Here is a 20,915-nt window from a genome sequence, read left to right on the forward strand (position 1 = left end):
GGTCAGTCATGCCTTTTGGATTGAAGACAGCTCCATCCTTGTTTCAAAAGGCCATGATTCGGGTATTTGCTCCAATTCTATCCTCAGCCCTTGTCTATATAGATGATATCCTACTTTTTTCCCCAGGTTTTTGGCAACTGGGCATCCATCCAGATGATCGTCCCAAAACTGGTTTCTGCATTCCAGATCACCACTTCCAGTGGTCAGTCATGCCTTTTGGATTGAAGACAGCTCCATCCTTGTTTCAAAAGGCCATGATTCGGGTATTTGCTCCAATTCTATCCTCAGCCCTTGTCTATATAGATGATATCCTACTTTTTTCCCCAGATATTGAGTCTCATGTTGTCTTACTACAAATTTTCCATTCCCTAGTTCAAACCCATGGCATCATGCTTTCAGAGAAAAATATGTTTCTTGCTCAACCAGAAATTGATTTTTTAGGGATGCATATCTCTAAAGGTCAATATATCCTCCAGCCTCATATAGCCTCCCAACTTGACCATTTTTCAGATGAAAATTTCACAGTCAAACAAGTTCAATAGTTTCTTGGAATTGTAAACTATATGGCTGATTTTATTCCCAACCTGGCCCAATACCGAACTCCTCTCTCAGCTCTACTAAAGAAAACCCCTCCTCCTTGGTCAGCCCTTTGTACCAAAGCTGTAAAAGACCTCAAAGCCCTAACCAAAACTCTTCCTCCATTAGCCATACCTTTAGATGGAAAGAGAGTCCTTCAGACAGATGCCTCTGATCTATATTGGGGAGCAATTCTTTTGGAAGAAAATTCAAATCAAAAGCGCAGAATTTGTGGATATAAGAGTGGTGCATTCTCTCCAGCAGAACTTCATTACCACTCTACTTACAAAGAAATTCTGGCAATCAAAAGGAGCATTGAGAAGTTTGAATTTCATCTATTCGGTCATCATTTTTTGATTGAGACTGACATGATGAGTTTCCCCAGTATGCTCAAGTTCAAACAGAAGCACCTTCCAAAGGCACAGTTACTCAGATGGGCAAATTGATTTTCCAATTGGAGTTTTGATGCTGTTCATATAAAAGGAAAAACAAATGTCCTCCCTGATTTTTTGTCAAGGCTCAAAAAAGAAATCAACCAGTTTTCAAAAACAAAACCACATTTCTTTGATCCTGGTTGTTTTCCCATGATTTCCTGTTTCCACCCAGTCAATTTTCCTGTCCACCTTCAGTGTCATCTTTTAGAGTTAACCCTTCTTTCTAGATGTGTCCAAATGTGTCAAAACCTTCAACATCTCTGTATTTTCAAGTATGGTCTTGATGAAAGTCCCATAAAAGGTCTACCCTTTCATCCTGTCTATCCTTTTCTCACTCAGTTTGAAGTATCTTACCATAATGTTTTTTATTTCAAAAAAGAAGCTTACCTCCTCTTATGATATTTAGTCGATGTGTATACTATAAGCGTCTGTTTTAATAAATCAGCAGTCTTGGTCTATCTGGCTCATGCGCCGTTCAATCAAGTTCAACCACCAGAAGATTTCTTTCTGAAATTTCTCTTGCTCTTTGGTAACATACCCTACTGGCAACAGAAGATCAGACAAGTCACCACAAGTCCAGATGAAGATCTCCAATTTGCTTTTTGGACAACTCGCAACAACAGATGTGTTCCTAATCCTGATGGTTCTATCACTTGGAGAAAGGAGTATCACACTATATTCCTTTCAGCATATCAAGAGTCCCCGAGCATTGAGATCCACAGTGGAAATTATCTGGTCATGACTCAAACAATGTGTTCACTCAATAGATTGACACCTACAGAAGTTCCCTCATCTCTCCTCCATTATGAATCTGCAAACTGGAAATTCAATGATGCTTATCCAGAAGAATGGCGCCAAAATATTCGCTATCTTCTGACCCAGTATCACTTGACTGACAGAGATGAAGAAAGTAGTTCAAATAATCCTGATCCAGAGTGACAAGGGTGAAAATTATTGGTGTTTACTGTTTGTTGTTGTATCATATTATTGGTATGTACTATAATATAAAGTGTGGTAGTATTGTCCTCTTTTCAGAGAGGGGTGAAAGTCTATAAAGTAAGTAGTAGGTCGGTTATGAAATAAATGCTCTGTAAACTAAGTCTCAGAGTAGTTAGAGTAATAAAAGTCTTGTAAAGCAAAGTAGTAGTTATTACCCTGTATCAAAAGTCTTAGGTGCAGTAGAAAACTACGGGCACCAATTATGTACCTTTCTGTAGAGCCTCCTTACTCCGTCTATAAAAGGAGAGCTTCACCTCTGTAAAATTCAAGTTAATGAAAGCTAGTGTCTTCTTAATATATCTTGTGTCTTGTATTCTCTTTGATCCTAACCTACTTAGTGTTTGTACCCACTTCGTGTCTGTAAACTTGGTATCAAAGCCATGTCTTCCATTCTAGCTTAAACCCTCTTTTGGGAACTTCTTTTCCAAAACTACTTCAAATCTTTTCTAAAAGAAAAACTTGAAGCATATGCTCTGTGGTTGCCTTCACAGGATCCTCCACATCAGAAACTTCATCAATTATTTTGGTTAAAAGAATTTTGTATCAGTGGGTTAAAGTACCTTGAGACTTTTGGCTATTCAGCGGTGTGTCTCGGTTTATCTACCCTGGTATACAAAATTTTATTAATCAGAATTTGGTTGAAGATCTATACGTTGAAAAAGGAAATAGGTTTGTTGTACTAAGGAAAAGGAGAACCCAGATTTCTACTTAAAAAATGAATCATCTGTTTACCACCCACTCCTTTGCTACGTCATCCTTAGTTCCTTCATGTTCCTCCACCAGTAGAAATTCCTCATCTTCTTCTTTTAATCTTGAATATTTGTATGAGTTTGAATACCTTCCTGATGATAGTACGGTTCCTCTTACTGATCTCCCGTTCCTAAACCCCTATAATGCTTTTGTCAGACCACAAACTTCTGTAAAAAAGACCGTCACCCAACTTTTCTCCACAAAATGCCCAACCTCCGTAAAAGAGTATGTTCAAGCCTCTAAATTTGATCAGTGCTTCATAGCAGCAACTGAAGCTGAACAACTTTTACCTTTGGAAATCCCGGTTGATTTGCCTCGTCTTTGGCAACAACAAGGATTTACCCATCTTCACTTTGGAGCAATCCGACTTGCTATCACTTTCCATGGTAGAAAAGGTTTGCCTGTTACGTCTAGACTTGCTCTGGTTGATACCAGGTTTTTACAGTATCAGCACGCATGCATCGCTACAGTCCAAACCACTCTAAATGCTGGAACTGTGATTTTTACCTTCTACCCCAATTTCAACATGCCATTAGCAGATCCTCATCTGCTATCCACCTTGAAGGTTCAAGTCCAAATTGGTGGTGCCTCCCAAATCTTCTCCACATATGCCGCAACCCTTCGCTACCAAATGGCCTGCCGTCTCCAAAACCATGCCTTTGACATGTCCTTACCATCCTCCACAGATGAAGCCCTTTTCCTCACCATAAACGCACCTCACCAAGCTTCTTGTGTCCATGTACCCCGACAAATTTCCCGTCCTGAGCTTCTCAAGCTTCTCCCAGAATCTTGGGTTACAGCTTATGAGAAAAACCAAAACAAGCCCATACCTGTCCAAACATCCAACCCAACTTTCATCACCAAACCTAATTGTACCGTGGAAATTACATTTCCAAAAGAAACCTCTGCCTCATCTTCAACCCATCCTGTTATTTTTCCCTCGAGAATTAACATGTTTGTGGATGGTTCTAGACCTGGCCCTCCAATTAAATATTTTGAACCCAGTGGCCTTCCAGTCTTCTATTTTAAAAATCCAGAAACATGTCATTGTTATTTTGATACCTGTGACTGTGATAATTGTCTAGAAGACAGTCTCCTAGAAGATGATGAGGACTTTGAAGATCCATGTCCATGTTCCATATGTCCTTCATCACCTCCCACTCCGTGTAAATCTCCACCTCAACCTCCCTCTAATGATGGTTCTTCTGCTCAACCGAGTGGATGTTTTATGTTCACCTCATCCCCTTCCTGGACTGAAGCAGATTTTCCTCCTTTGGAATTTCATAATTCCCAAGAAAGGACGACTCATCGGCATAAAATTCCAGACTCTACTACCATTCTCCCTGATGGTAGTACCAAAGCCGTTTCAGCAGCAGAAGCAGCAATAAATTGGCAGTCAGCAAATTCTCTGGCTCAGGACAAAATTCTTCAGAGAATTGCTAACTCCCAGCAAAATTTGGAGAATGTAGTTCATAAGAAGTTATATACCTTGGAACTTCTTATCAGAGATTTGCAGCAGAAAATTCAGAATGTTCACCAGGAACTTCTCCAAATAGCCTATGCCAACCAAGCATTTTCAGCAGCCTTTTACCACAAGGATGCTGAAATGAAGCATCTCAAGAACCAGCTTCATTCTCTCCAAGCTCAGCAGAATTTTCAACAAAAAAGCCCGTTTGATATGTTCACATCTTCTTCTCAACAAAGTTTGTTTGGGTATCCTCAAATGTCTCAACCCTTACCTATAAATCCTACTTCAGGATTTGGTGAGTCCAATATCTTTGGGAGCTCATCAGCTTTTCTTCCTCCACCAAAAAGACCATCTCCACCAAAACTTCCTTTCCTAAAGCCCCAGATAAAACCTGTCCAGCCTCCAACAATTCCGACTCCACCAATTCCGTCTCCACCATCTACATCGACATTTACTCCAACTACCTCCACTCCCTCCAAACCATCTGACCCAAACTCCAAGTCACCTCAGTTAATGGTTCAACTACCATCTGGCCCTGCTAAAAATCCAATCTCCACTCTCCTACATACCTTAGCCATTATACCAGAAACCCCATCTCCTGAACCAACCATTGAGTTTGATTCAGATACTGAATCTACCAACTCTATGCCAATTCCTCATGCTTTTATGATGAACCCTGAGAACCCAGAGGAAAATGTTGAAGATCCCATAATTGAAGAAGGTCCTGACTTTGATACAGGGTAATAACTACTACTTTGCTTTACAAGACTTTTACTACTCTAACTACTCTGAGACTTAGTTTACAGAGCATTTATTTCATAACCGACCTACTACTTACTTTACAGACTTTCTCTCGAGGGATAGTGTTGTCTTCGGGCTGATACGGCTCTTCTACTCCGTCTTAAACACTTGGCATTTGAATGCCAATGACAACGTAGTACTGTGAGGGGAAAAAAAATGCACTATAGATAATCTCCTACCCTTCCAACCCTTAATTTACATAACATGTAAACAACCATACTCCATATAAAGTGCCCAAATGATTACAACGCCATTTGCAGTTTGATTTCTTTATCTAGCCATTAACCTATAAGAATCTCTAAAAACTTTTCTCCCTTAACCACCGAATTATCGCCCCCACGTGATTCAACTTTCCATTGTTTGTCCCAACTCCGAGGTCTGGATGACAACCCAAGTTATCTACTAAGTTGAATTCCTAGATACATCACAAAGGAACTTAACAAACTCCCGAAGAACACCTTATTCCCTAAGAAACACCTATAGAGCATAACCATGCACCAATAGTACATGTCCATCCTTATCCCCAAACCAATTCACCAAAGTTAATCATGTAGTGCCACATACAGGGCTCCATTATCTACAATACGGTGTCCACATGCCGCCTTTAATAATACAAGAACCCCTAGGTTGCCCTTAACAATACAGGGTCCTTGCAAGCTGCCCTTAACAAAACAAGATCCTCATAAGTTGCCTTTAAACTCATCATTAGGAAATGACAAGTAAAACAGATCACGATGTTAATTGAGTAGTTAACAACTAAAGGTATTTGGTACTATCATTCTTTGGATTAAGTCTCAATTGTAGAACTTTTGAGGTTAAACAGTAATTATTAAACTTTTAGGATAAATTTGTTATTTATTAAAACTATGGGGTTGATTTATAATTTATTAAACTATAAGGGTTGATCTATTATCAATCTATAGGGGTTGATTTGTATTTTTGTAACTTATAGAGGTTAAAAATCAATAATTTATTAAACTATAGGGGTTGATCTGTAATTTATACCTCTTAAGGATGAAATAGTCTTTACACACCTTTTGAACAAAAAGTGATGTACTTATTTAGGGTTTAGCTTTGGGCGCTGCTATTCGCAGCCCTTTATTTTCTCCCATAGCCCACTACATTTCGGTAAATGGTTGTTGAAAATCATAAATAACATTTCGGTAAATTGCTGTTGAAAACAAGATTATATTTCGGTAACTACATGTCGAAAATATGTTCAACTTTCGGTAAACAACTGCCGAACATACATTTTCGGTAAATAGCTGTTGAAAAAAATATTATATTTCGATAATTGGATGCTGAAAATATATCTCAATTTCGGTAACTAACTGTCGAGTATAATTGGAAATTTTTAACGGGCTATGGGAGAAAATAGAGGGCTGCGAATAGCAGCGCCCTTAGCTTTTAGCTAGAAACATATCTTGTGATTTAAATGTTGGTTTTAATACTCATAAGGGTAAAATAGTAATTTTGTACTTTCTCTATCCCAATTTGTTTATCTAATTTCGGCATATGTGTCCAAAAAATTATCTATATCTCACAATTTTTAATGTTTTATGAAAACATCGTATTACACAGAACTAATTGAGATCTATTAAGTAAGATCCATATTGCATATAAAAAATATTATAAATTGAAACATATAGACAATTTTATAAAAGATCTCAAATAGAAAAAAGTGACAAACAAATGGAAGGGAGTAACTCTTAAGGCAAATTGGTCAACTTCTAAGTTCAGTTACGTTTATCAGAAGTGGACTTCCGAATTGATCATTGAATTTAGAAGTTGAGTTCCTAATCTTGTTTAGAAGTCAAATTTCGAATTATGGAGCTGTAATGGAAAATTAACCTCAAATTATAGGTTGTTACTCGGAAGTAACTTTCAATTATATCTTATCTTTTCAAGACTAGAGATTCAACCATGTCTGGAAACAAATCTAAAAATGGTCCAATGAAATCTCATTTCGGATTCTCAAAATAAGTACTTATTTGGGAATAAGTACGTATTTTTTATATTAAAGGTAATGTATTATAAGAGAATGATTTGTCTCGTAAAGCGAAAATAAATATTTATTTTTTAAGAAGAGAATCTGTAACAGGTTATACATTGGGGAAATGACCGGACAGTGGTGTGGACCGGAATTATTCCCCACTTTGATGGTGTGCCATTTCCAAATGACAAAGGCATGGTAGGTTCTCTTGTAATGACCAATACATAGTGAGCATGATCAGTGTGGACAATTTTGCCCTCAATATTAAATGACACCGTTTCCCCCGTTTGTAATAGAAGGCCTAAAACCCTCTTCCATTCTCATTCTCTCCTCTCAAACACAGACATCTCTCTCTCTAGTTTGGTCTCCATTGTTCTCCTCTGTGCTCCAGAAGAATCGAAGACGTGCGCATACTTCCTCTGGCCATTGATTCCGTCCTAATCCATTTCAATCACGTTGAATCCGTTTCACATGTAAGTTATTTTTTCCGGTTAGGGTTTGCGATTTATGGGTTTTGGTTGCAATGTTAGGGTTTTGTTCTCCAATAATTTGTTAGTAGTTGCAATGTTAGTAGTCGTTAGTCTTGGCCATGAGTAACTTTCATTGTCAATTGCATATTCGTTTTCTGTCGCTAGTCGGTGCACACTGCCGCTCGCTCGATACCAGCGTCAGCGTTTGGGTATGCCTGAAACCGGCGTCAGCGTGGGTAGGTCACCTCTCTGGCACCAAGGGGATGATACGTAACCTTGGACTCTACTTGTTACCCACAGGATGAAATGAATGCATTACTCTGAAGGTCCCTAACCTGATGGTGCATATATGTTCACGTTTAGATGCTCCATAGCTTTTGTTTGGCCTTGTCAAACATATTTAGCTCCTAGTTATTGAGTTCATTTAAGTTTCAATCCTTTTCTTCCATTTAAAAAAATGGGTGTAAATCCTTGTCTTGTGTGTTATATGTTATTGTAGTTCCTAGTAATTAATGGTTTACTTCTGGTGTGTTGTGTGTTATATGTTATTGTGGTCGTTCTACAAATGAAAATAAGGTCCATAAATGAGTTTTCTTGTCCAAAAAGGAGGCATAGAAAGCCAATGTTCTTTGTACTGGTCTGATCATGTCATGGTGTGTGTTTCCCTTGATTTGAAATTTAGGAGGTTTTCACTCATAGTTTGGTTATAAGTATAAAAAAACAGGTTAGGGGTGGAATTGGTCTTGGAGCATCTCCAAATTTTGTTTATGAAACCGGCTATCTTTTTCCTCCCAATTTTGCAACCACGCCATGAATGAAGCTATTTTCTGAAATTTGTGGTAAAATGCAAGGAAAACTTTTAATAGTAGCTGTGAAGGAAAAGATGAAGTAAAGACCATTACTTTGTTTTGCTCATAATTGTCCTTTGTCTTGGTAAAGCCCTCTGAAAATCCATGATTCAAGCAAATCCAAGTCTGCTATGCACATTGAATTTACAAAACAAGCAAAGAATGCTGCGATTAATTCAGAGAAGTATGCACAGAGAAGAGCACAAAATGTGACAAAGGGTTAGGTCTACACTGTTGTGATATAGGTTTCTTTTAAGTTTGCATGTAAGATTTTGGGACAAAGTTCTGCTTGTTCATGAATAGACTGGAAAATTTCTCAGACCATTTTGCCTGTCAAATGTTGTGGTGAAAATTGAGTTAGGTAGAATGGATAAATGTCCCTCTCTCTATATATATATCATGAGGATGGTGAACCATTAATATCATTATCGACACACTGTTTTGCAATATTCGGTGTGTTCGGCTACTCTTCTCCCATAAAACTGAGGAGAGCACAGAAACAAACTGTTTACGCAAACAATGGTGATCCAAAGTACGCTTATCTTGTCCTAAAATCCTAGTTTCTCTCTGTGGTTTACACTGTTTTGCAATATTCAGTGGGTTCGGGTACTTCTAAGATTTATTATGTATTCAGCAAGCTAAAAGCTCAATTTATTCTTTAAAAGAGAAACAATGATATTGTTGCACATGATAATAAACTTTTGCTAGTCAATATTCAATTTTCGCTTGTCTTGTTTAACCCACATGGTGATGAGTGATGATGGATCAGTTGAGTTCCTTACTTGTCTATACATGGATGCTGAAACAGTTTGTGAATGAGTTGACATTTTGGCACCTAAAGGCAAGATTTTTGTTTTGGCAAGCAAAGGCTCAATAGAAGGAGATATGATATGGAGCTCACATGACTGTTTCTTTTGTTGTGATAGGTAGGTAGCTCCTTCGCAACAACCTAGGAACTCATAAGGAAGTAGCAGCTTGAGTACTTAATCCTGTTTGCTCATAATAGTTTGAATGATTAAAGTTTTGTTATTTTTGCGCTGTATGAAGGATGACAACTGGAAAAAAGCGACTGCGAGTTGAAAAAGGGTCTAAGGCAGGAGTAGAAGGGTCAAAGGCAGCAGAGGGACGTACCCACACCAATCCTTATTTGCTTTTCCTGTACGTATTGTATGACAAATATAGTTACTTTGTTAATGTGTTTACTTCCATTTGTATTTGATTGTGGTGTAATGCCTTTTCTAAAATTTCCAACTACAGTGAAGGTTATCTTAAAAAAGCCAAAGCTGCTAATAAGAGTCCAAGGTTTATAATTGCACAGGTTAGAGTTAATGCGGTTGTAGTTTGTATGGTTATTTGGTAAAATGTAGTGCATGTTTTTATTAACAAAAAATTTTGTCTCCACTATCCAGCATACCAAACTAGCTGCGGAAATATGGAATCAGATGTCTGATGCGGAAAGAGCGTCATTCGTGGACAAGACCAATGAAAGAAAAGCCCGCATTAAAAAGCAAATTCCGAAGGAAAAAAAGAAAAATGCTTCGGTATGGTTTTAGTTATTGTTGTTGTTTTTGGTATAGTTAATCGTTAGGTTAACTATCATGTGTGTAACAATGATGGGTTGTATTAAATCGTAAACCCTTTATATGTGTAGCCGGTATTTCGCAGTCGGTGCTCGCCGTTGAAGTTGGTCAAAGTAAATGAGGCATTGACCAAAGCCCAACAAGATGCTGTTCAAAGAGTGGGCTTTGGTTCAATGCTTCAATTGAAGTGTAGAATGTTGAACCGTGATTTTATAAGTCGGTTAGTTAAGCATGTCAACCCTGTCACCAAGAGCTTGGAGTTTGGGAGGGTGAGGGTTTATACAATCACGCCTGATGATGTTCGAAGGGCGCTAGGGCTATCTTGTGGAACGATACCAGTTCCGACGGACTCTCAAGACCCCCACTTTGAACACATTACGAAGATGTTTGGGAAAAACGATAAACCGTTGAAGAGAGGAGTGACATTTGCGATGATGCAACAAGTATCCAATAAAAAGAAAGCTGATGTGAAGTTCCAGACGTCGTACGTCCTGTTTGTGCTTTCTTGTTTCTTGTGTCCAACCACGAAGGATGTGGCCACCATAAAATTTTACCCGGCAGTGCACAATTTATTGCAAACTCCTACATATGCATGGGCAGAATTTGTGCTTGATTGGTTGGTGAATGAAATTGCGAAGTACAAAAAGAGAATTGGTAAGGTTGGTGGTGGTAAGAAGGATTCTGTTGGCGTTGCTGGTTGTGTGTTACTTCTAATGGTAAGTACATCAACATGTTAAACTTTCGTCAATTGTTTGCTATAAAATTCGTCTGTAATCTATTATGACTCATAATATTTATTTGTTGCAGCTTATATATTTTGACAAACAGCCAATGGGTATGAAGGTTGGGAGAGAAGGTGAACCCCTTATTCAGTCATGGACGACAAAGTTAATAAAAGAACGTATTGCAAAGGACAAGACGTTGGAGTTGGTTGATCCAATTTCTGAGCAATTTCCTAAGGCTTCATATCGGTATCCGGTGAGGAAACTTAATTTTGTCGCCGATATACAATTGTACCTCCTATGTCATTTATATTTATAACATTACTCCTTAACCTTATGTGCAATGCACAATTGCTGCGTTTCATGATTTGAAGAAAAATTTCCTCAACCAAATGCAACATCTTGATGCTCTGGAAAGCGCATTGATGGGTGATGTTCCCAAAACTTGCACATGAAGTCCGTCAAAGAGGAAGCCCTCCACCACCAAGAGAAAGAATCGAAATGAAGATAATGTTGAGATGGATGATGTACATATGGACGAGGAGGATTTCCCTTCAACCTCCACTGTCAATCCGAAGAAGGTTAGGCATGGGGTAGACGTGGAGGACATGGATGGCAGCCGCATGAGTGGCCTTTTATTTGCCCGGGAAATGCCATTGTACTCTCCGGAGCATGTCATGGTGGATGTTGTACAACATGCGCAACATGTGGAGCTACAAGAAGAAACTGTGGTGGAAAACGAAGGTGAAAAACAAGGTGCAGAAGAAGAAGACGAAGAGGAGGACGAGGAGGAGGACGAGGAGGAGGAGGACAAGGAAGAGGAGGAGGAGAAGAACATGATGATGATGAAGGAGAAAGAGATGGAGAAGGAGAAGGAGAAGGAGATGAAGGGGTTGAAAAAGAACAACAAGTCCCATTGACTCCGCCATTGAACAAAGGGCCACGTACACGTGTTCAGAAAAGTAAGTCCGTAACCCGACCATCGACGAAACAGGGTACGAGGACTTTCAAACCAAGTGATCTTGCCATGAATGGACGGACCCTACCAATAATCCACCATATGCGTCTATCGATCGTTCCACAACTTCTTCGTTTGTTGTGAGAACTCTCATTGTTCTGCTTTCAAGTAAACGATGCAGGTCATCATCTACAAGGGCTCAATTATATTGTTTAGCCTGTACCAAAAATCGGTTCTGGATATAACATGATTTATTTTAGGTGAGAAAAAAAATTAACAATATATCAAATAAGGGAATTAACTAGAAAAACTGTAAGGAAAAAAAGAAAACGAACACCCAATCCTCAAGGCTCCCGCCATTGAGGTGTTTGGAGGTTAGTGGTTGTTTGAGAAACCTCAGCGGAGGTCAGTGAAATTTACCCGTAGTTTCACAGTAAAAGTAGTAAATGTACTATGGAGTTCAGTACCTACAACTACCATTCTCCGAGGCAGTAAGAGCAAGTAAAGATTACTCATGGAGTATACTTTTATTTAACAAAGAGTACAATTTATTATCACACAAAGCACTTATGTGTTTATATAAATGTGGACTATGGAATATTAAGTGTGAGCCATCCACTATTCCACCTGCCCTTGTAAAATGGGCCCAGCTAAGAATTCCATAGAATGTTGTCATAAATGTACCCTACCAATAAATCCCATACAAGATTGGTTTATACGTACGCACTAAATTTTCGTTTTCGTTCCTTAGAGAGTGAAATGGAAGACCAATGAAATTAAGTACTTTCATTGTTTGTAGTAAAAGACAACAAAATGGTGAAATATGTTGTGGAATTGATTATGTCTCTTTGCTTGCCAAAATAACCAAGCAAAATATAAATTTAATCCATGTTGACTACATGATGCAGACGAGCTCATAATTACTAGCCCAGCCGGCAAGATGTTCAGAACTTGTACAAATACAAGATCAACATTTGAGGTGATTGGTAACATTTTCCGTTATAGTTCCGTCATTGTTTCAAATTATGTCAAATGAGGACGTCGACAGCCAACGAAAATGCGCACTTCGTTCTGCAGCCGTTGGATCTAATCCAACAGCTGAGATTTGAAAGGAGGAACTCGCGGGTTAAAAGGAGGATGGGTCGGGTAAAATTTGTTCCGGGGGTCATCCGGGCTGAAAAGCCGGATCCTTTCTTTTCCCAGCTTTCATTCTGCTTCAAACGCAGAGAGAGAGAGAGAGAGAGAGAGAGAGAGAGAGAAAGAGATATTGAGGGCGATTTGGGAGACGATCGACGAACGACCGACGAAGGTATCTCTCTCTCTCTCTCTCTCTCTCTCTCTCTCTCTCTCTCTCTCGTTCGTTCGTTCGTTTGGTTGGTTGGTCGAAATCTGTTTAGGGTTTTGTCCGGTTTGGGTTTTTTCAGTTAACACAAACAGATCGATCGAAGAAGAAAAGGACCGACTGGAGGGTAACTTCTCTTCTCCTCTCTCTCTCTCGAGACTGAAGGGTTTTTTTTTTTTTTTTTTACAATGGGTATTTTAAAAGCTATCAGTGCTGATCTTTTTGTTTTTTTTTTTCCAGAAAATGTAACTCAAAAAAAATAATAACAGAGTTGTAAAATACCCATATTTGTTGAGGCTTGTTATCTCTTTTTGGATATTATCTCCCTCCCTCGAAATCTCTGTAATTTTTTACCCTGAAAATGTAACTGAAAATAAAAAAGAGTTCTAAATGCCTCTTCATTTTAATATGTACATGCCTCTAGCAAGATGCAAGATGTGTTACCTTTGCTTTCTCTAGCAAGATGTGTTACCTTTGGTTTCTCTAGCATTAGAATTGGAAGAGAGCTGTTCTATAATTTAAGCAAAATAGTTTCACAAATAACAGGTACAAAACAACTTGACACAGCTAAGTAGAAGTGTTGGCCATTTGAAGTCCTATGTGTCCCTGCTAGAAAGAGATACCTTTAAGACTGTACCTTTGACGAAACATGACAAAAAATTGGTCATAATGGTCCTACGAAAACAAGATTGTGAATGTACACTAGGGACAATATGACCTAACAAAGAAGCATTGGACCAAAGTACACTCAGATTATTTGATTGTTTTGTTGTTTCATAATTGAACTATTGTAGCTTGTGGTGTCACATGTGTGAAATTTCAATATTGTCTACAATGAAAATTTGTGTGACGAGATAAGGACAAGAACGGATCTGACCACATACATGAGCATGGGAGAGTTAGCCATAACTTCTCATGATGGTAAGTGAAAAAAAACTTTAACCATCTTAGATCCGTTTGTGTTCTGCCCAATTTTGAAGTCATGCCCAAATTTAACCAAAGCCTGCGCTGTCATTTACTGTTGCCCAGTTTTGAAGTCCCTATATATTTGCTTATGAAGTTGAATTTCTTCTAGGAATGGCATATTATGTTGTTTTTGTTGGCAAAGTCCCCGGTATCTATGAAAGTTGGATAGCTTGTAGCGAACAAGTAACTCGCTTCCCTGGGGCTACGTTTAAAAAGTATCCCTCATTGGAAGAGGCAAATAATGCTTGGACTACGTATGTTGAAGCTCATTCCAATGTGCAATTGCTGTCTCCTCAACTTCCTGGACTCCCGACTGATTATCCACCTTTGCTCGTACCTGTGGAAGCAAACATGGATGACAAAACTCCTTACAAGCTGTCCAAACAGTGCGTGTACATTGCAATGCTCTTACTTAGAGTTGTAATAGAAATTTTACTTTTGTTGGGCATCATGTATATTTTCTTTTAGTTGGTTTATGTAATGATTACGTTGAACAAAATTTCTACCTTTTGATGTGTACAAATTTAGAACTTGAGCAAGTGTTATTGCTGTTAGTGGTATGGTTATGTTGACTGTTTTTTTTTTTTTTTGGTAAACTAGAGCATTTCCACACAGAGGGAAAAAAGTTGGTTGTTGTAATTTTATGTTGTAGGCCATCCCTAAATCTGCCCACAGTTTCTAATGGCAAGGCTGTCATTTTGGAAAAGGGCTTTGTTTTTGAGAAGGCAAATGTTCCAACAAGTTTGGTTCAATGAAAATATTGTTGACCCAAAATTCAGGTACAACTTTGATGAGGCAAGACTGGGACTTTTAAACCTTGAAAAAAATGAAACTTGTGAAGGGGATGAGGCTGCAATTAACCAACATGCTTGCCCTTCATTAGAGAGTGAAGGGGGCTACTCTTCTGATTGTAATTGAATGGAGGCATAGATGGGGGCTACTCTTCTGATAGCAGGACATATTTCAACAATCCGTTCCCAATATTACGGAATTACCAAAATCCCCAAATGGCTAACCAAGTTACAACTTTTAATATCAAAAATTTCGAAATATATCCTGGTAATACATGGTACGTAGCTAATAAGTTTTGCCAGAAATTTTGCCAATAAAACTAATACATATCTAACTGTCCACCAAGTTCATCAATAAAATGTCACCAAGTTCACCAAGTTCATCAATACATGGTACGTAAAACTAATACATGGTTTTCTCAGAAAATTTGCCAGTCAAAAACTAATACATGGTACGTATCTAAGTGTCCACCAAGTTCATCAACAAAGTTACAAATTTTGCCTCCATTTTCAGTGTGTAATACAAATGGCTACACCATTTCCATAGCATTCAGATAATTTACAAAAGGAACCGAGCATCATTGCTTCCAAGATCAGCAGCTATTTGTTGACATTAAAAAAACAGGAGCAGTAACAGCAGCAATAACAGCCATGACAGGCATAAAACAGGCAGTACCAGCTCTGGTCAGACTAGTGAAATTCAACACCATACAATAGACATAGCCAAAAAAACTCTTTGCCCTCCTAGCTTTTGGAGTTGACAAGAGAAAAACACCAACCAAATGCAAATATCATGACAATACTCTCCAAATTCATCCATGTGCAACCACCAATCTATCCTGCAACCCGAATAAGTAATAATATCAATAAAAGAATAAATAGGCAAGAACAATTACAGATATAAACTTAGATGTACCACAAACACTTACACTGATCGTCAACGTCATCACAAAACTTTATGAACTGTACCCAAGTAAGTTCCTAGAGGAGGGGACCATTGCACAAAACTTTCCGTCCAAGTAAAGCGAGAAGAAAGTGCTTTGGATTGTTATCTTCCACCCATTTTGAAAGATCAAGACAAATCCCATACAACTTGCCCAAATGATACTTGAATGAGTCTTCGGTTCTTGCGACCCAAGATCATTAACCATCTTTAGAGCCATCTTCTGTCTTTCATCTTTCAACCCCTTTGAGCTACCAAACTTGTTCAAGAAACTTGTTCAAGTTTTCCTCTACGTGACGGAGACACCATGAATTAAAGGGCCCGCCAAAATGTTAAGATTTATTGGTAGGTAGGTACTGTAAATCCGAAGATTCACTGGCCTTCTTAGCTGGGCCCCTTTCAAAAGGGAATATTTCATACTCCACAGTTATATACAAACATAAGTGCTCTTCGTGATTCAGAAGGGTAGTCTGTGTGAAAACCAAATGTAATTATTAAGTAATATGTACTTGCTCTTACTATCTCAGAGAATGGTATTCCAGCAGCAAGCAGCAGAAGAAGCAACAACAAGTACATACCAAACAGCATTAGCAACCATGGCAGGCAAACACTACTCTGATCAACAGCAGCCACACATCAACTTACAATCAAAACGAAATGGAATTGAACTATACAATCCACTACTGCAAAGAACTTCAAGTGCTGATTTTCGACTCTCACAAGTGCTGATTCTTGTGCTGGTGCTACTTTTTGACAGTGCTTCGAATTACATACATGTTGAGCAGGTTATATGACTAAAATACAACAATCTTAGGTAGGTGAGGCACAACCATTATAATATGACAAGGTCCCAATCCATTATATTCAACAAAATCCAACGTCAGAGGCAACAACAGTTACGTTACATTAAAATCCAAAGTACCGCATACCTAAAAAATCGAAAAGGTTCAACGAAAGTACCTAAAGGTTGGATTACATTCTCAATGCTCACCCAGGCAATGGAGACTTGCATGTGCTTCGATTGTGTTCAGGCTCATGGCAAAGCCCACAAAAAACAGTTTGTTTTTCTTGGAATTGTGACTCAATCCTCTTTTTCTTCGGCCTTCCAGCAGGTCGCTTTGTAGCAGGAGGTCGAAGCGCTTGCATGGCTATGGAAGAAGAGGTGACTATGTCAAGGTCTTCACAACCGTACTGAATCTCAGGAACTTGTGGGACGATGGCAGTCGAAGAAGGCATGTCATGAAAAGGTATGGGAGACATTACGATCGTGTAAATAAGAAGTTGTGCCTCGACCTTATAGAAAGGATCCACAAGGTTATATATATTGTACGACGAACCTTGTATTGCACGAACCGCATGCTTGCAAGGGATGCCTTTCATCTGCCAACGCACACAACTGCAGTAAAAGGGATGGAGCTTGACCGCATGAGATTTCCAGTTGGATGCAAAGACGATGAACTCTATGGGAGAAGTGGGTCGACAAGTGAGACCTCGAGATTTTTCCTGAGATTCTTTAATCATTTTGTCTATATTACGACCAACCGGCAAGGGATGCCATTTACCCACATCCATCTTATGCCTATATAACATGTCAGTGGTGATGGTGACGTGCCCCTTCATGAATTGGATGATGTCCAAGTCTCTCAATTTCAATATCCAATTGTTGAAGCTTTCGGCAATGTTGGTGTACAATTTGTCCCACCTCCGATACGAAAATCGCGCATTCGACCAATGTTGTGGACCATTTTCTTCAACCCACTTCGACAACTCAGGTGATAGCCCAAACAATTTCGTCAAGTACATCCCATATAGCCGCTCATCACATGCATAGGCAATTTTTGTGAAAAGATGCAATGCCGTCTTCTTGGGGTTCCCCTTCATTCCTTTTCCGGTGGCAAACTTGCTAAAATTTTCCTTCACGTGGCGAACACACCATGCATTGCATTCCTCACCAAACAATTCCTTAACTGCCCTCAACAACCCAGGATTACGGTCTGTCACAACCACAACTTCCTTTTCGGCAACAATTTCCTTCAAGTTATGCATGAACCATAACCAATCCTCGTAGTTCTCTGATGATACAATAGCATATGCAAGAGGGTACAATTGATCATTCGCATCATAGGCAACTGCAGACAAACAACTACCGCGATATGGACCAATCAAAAAACATGCATCAATAAACAACATCGGGCGACATCCCCCCAAGAACCCCGTAATGCTGCAACCATAAGCGACAAAAAGTTGCTTGAACTTACCATCCTCAGAAGAACTCCAAACTGCCTTCGTGTTGGGAATTGATTCTATAAGACGTTGACACATCCACGGCACTAAGTGATACGTCATGGATACCGGCCCACTTATCAACTCACGGGCACGTTCCATAGTCCTCCATCCTTGAGAGTAAGTTAGGGGAGTATGGAACGCAAGCTCGAAGTCCTTGCATATGCTCCTTGGGAGGAAATTGGGCTGCCCTGCTATGTTGTCCATGAATATCATACCCATCTCTTTTGCCCGAATCCTTGGCTTGAAATTAGTGTTGTCCTGTGCAGTGTGGCAATGTTCATTCTTCATATTAATGACTCTAATGAGTTCAGACTTACCTTGTGCCCTAGCTGTTAACTTCCATGGACAACCATCAACCACGCAAGCTAACCTATAATAATGACGACTATTGTCCAAATACTTGAAAGTGAACTTGTTCAATGCTGCAAAAAGAATAACAGCTTTCTTGAATAGCCTATGGTTGTCAAACAACTGACCATCACCACTTAGAATGTCTTCACCTCGCCGTTGCGAGTGCGGCACCAAACCCATTTCATGGCAAATAGTCAAACTATCTTTGGTAGTCGAAGAAGGTTCTCCTTCGGCAGTGGATGGATTGCTATTCAACAGGTTCGACTCCCTACAAAAAAAAAAACGTCTTAGTAGAACACTTGACTAGGGAACTTATCAAGTAAATCATTAAGGAGAGCAATTGCCATACATGTTATGCAAAAACCAAGTCAATTAATGAAAAAGTGGAAAACAGTAACCTCTTCTTGAAAACCATATGTTACCCATGTGTAACCTCTTCAAAACAATATCACTTTCCACGTAAACACAAACATGCAGAATCCTCATATATGTATATGTGTGTGTGTTATATTTCAAAAAAATTACAACAGTTATACCTACTACTTATGTTACATTGTCTTGGTGTGTTCACAAGGGTCTCTTCTTCCACAAATATGTCAACCTCATCCTCATTCAAACAGAACATCATAGAAACACCATCTGCATCCCTCATATGCAAATGCTTCGACTTGTCCTTGCTTGTACTATAAAATAATGACTTCCCATCGGAGCTCATATCCATGCGCGAGCAAACTTTCACGACTAACTCCTCAAACGGTATGCCTTCTTCAATGATTGTGGCTTCGGATACACCACCCATATACTTCCCCAAGCTACCATCCGCATTTGCCATGCGCTCACCACCCGAATAACAAAAACACATCAACTTCCGAGGAGTCGTCGACATGGCTGCACAACATCAACTACATATATAAGCATTACGCAATTCATACCCAATTACATGATATAAGGGACGTTCAATTGTCCGATGAGTCCAATAAAACATGTAATAACCCTTTACACTACACCCACAACACTTGTTTGGATGAGGTAATTTGTAAATCACACAGGACAGCAGTAGGAAGTCAAATCAAATATTTGTATGGAGCAACTACAATGCTATGCAAAAACCACATCATTTAATCTTTCTAGATTAAGCCACTAAACTCTTGAATACCATATGTTACACACCATCTATAAATCATTTGGGATTAAAAGGATAAGTAAAAGGGACAATTACGGGTGAGAGGCGGTTTAATGCAAATTTTACATTTTAATACTAATCCTATTACACACCACACCACCCACAAATTTAATGTTCATGAACAACACATTAAGTATGGTCTAATAAAGCTATGTTGGTCCTCATATGGAGAAGTAATCTAGTAGACAACTATTGTAGTAAACATTTAAAAAAGCAGACATACCACCACACTTTCATTATCAATATCGATTTGCATGTGTGCACAAAATAGGAGGATAAAGATAAATGCTTAAACCGAAAGAAGATCTTTGCCTTAGATACAAGGTTTGAAAACCCGAAGCGCATTCGCTCTTGGATCATACTGGCAAAGTTTCCACCAGGGGGTTAGCCTCGTGGTCATAATACGCCTTCTCGAGACGTTTTACCTGAAACACTTAAGAACCTACCTTACGAGTATAATTGAGTAAAAACGACAAGTTATAACTAAGAACACTACTCATTAAGGGACTTAAGCACCAAATTTATCTACAATCTTAGGTGCTTATCAATAAACTGCATAACTTAGTAGGTTATTAACGATACAATCTATGCCCTAGCATCTGCTCCTTCATTCCTGGCAAGGTTTTCCCTTGAAATTGGTTGCAGATATATGCATAGGGCAAAGGAGTGAATAGCTTTACCTTTTAACCAAATCAATGACCATACTCATAAACCAGATCCCAATAGACTGATTTTCACCTCTCTACAACACAATTACATACTATAATTAACAAAGAGCATTGAAAAGATTCTACCAATTAATACTCAACATGGCTTTATCTAGTCAAAGCATGACAAAACTCACAATGTTGAACAATTCTCATACGGGACATGGAAACCATAAACCTACCCGACCATGGAAAACAACCAAAAAACCATATGAACTCATGGTTATAGGTCAACTGTACATATGGACCACCTAATCACACCAAATCATACAGTTCAAAATTCTAAACCAACCATGGAAACCATAACCTCTGTCCAGATCAAAACCAAAACACACATGGTTACACGATAACTGTATCAATACAAACCCACTTGACAAACAACTATATGAACTAAATACGGAGTACGAAAAAACCAAATCAAATCAAACAAAGTGACCTAAATATGGACTTATACAAATGACTACACAGTAAAATCACCAATGTAGTATCTGTCAAACCTTCATTCAGGGTTCACACAAACACAACAATATTGGTCGAAATCTGTAAAACAACCAAAAAATCATCTCAACTGGCCGAACATTACAGTGAGAGGGAGATAGAACGGTATAGATAGTGAGGAGAGAGAACAGAACGCCAAAGAGAGAGGAGAGCGCAGAGAGAGGGAATACCTGCGGAAAGGCAGAACAAAACTATGTGTGTGTGTGTGTGTGCGAGAGAGAGAGAGAGGAACATACCAGTTCGTGCTTT

The 20,915-nt window shown here is 38.9% G+C and overlaps 1 protein-coding gene across 1 annotated transcript; it reads right to left on the minus strand.

Moving 5' to 3' along the window:
- Positions 1 to 15,029: 15,029 nt before the first annotated feature.
- On the minus strand, positions 15,030 to 19,110 carry LOC131298587 (uncharacterized). Its single transcript, XM_058324068.1, has 9 exons — positions 18,815 to 19,110; positions 16,633 to 18,546; positions 16,564 to 16,570; positions 16,287 to 16,400; positions 15,999 to 16,111; positions 15,478 to 15,537; positions 15,322 to 15,388; positions 15,148 to 15,228; positions 15,030 to 15,101 (listed from the first exon to the last, which is right to left on the minus strand). Exons 1-9 carry the CDS (start codon positions 19,108 to 19,110, stop codon positions 15,030 to 15,032), a joined length of 2,724 nt encoding a protein of 907 aa, XP_058180051.1.
- Positions 19,111 to 20,915: the final 1,805 nt, after the last annotated feature.

This window comes from Rhododendron vialii, chromosome 8a (assembly GCF_030253575.1).
Source record: "Rhododendron vialii isolate Sample 1 chromosome 8a, ASM3025357v1".
Taxonomy (NCBI): Eukaryota; Viridiplantae; Streptophyta; class Magnoliopsida; order Ericales; family Ericaceae; genus Rhododendron; species Rhododendron vialii.

Coding starts and splice junctions, on each gene's coding strand:
- LOC131298587 (XM_058324068.1), bottom strand. CDS start 19,110: ATGGCAAATGCGGATGGTAGCTTGGGGAAGTATATGGGTGGTGTATCC. Junction 15,538..15,998: donor AGTGAATCTTCGGATTTACA/GTACCTACCTAC, acceptor TTCGGGTTGCAG/GATAGATTGGTGGTTGCACA. Junction 15,229..15,321: donor TTGCTGCTGTTACTGCTCCT/GTTTTTTTAATG, acceptor GAAATGGTGTAG/CCATTTGTATTACACACTGA.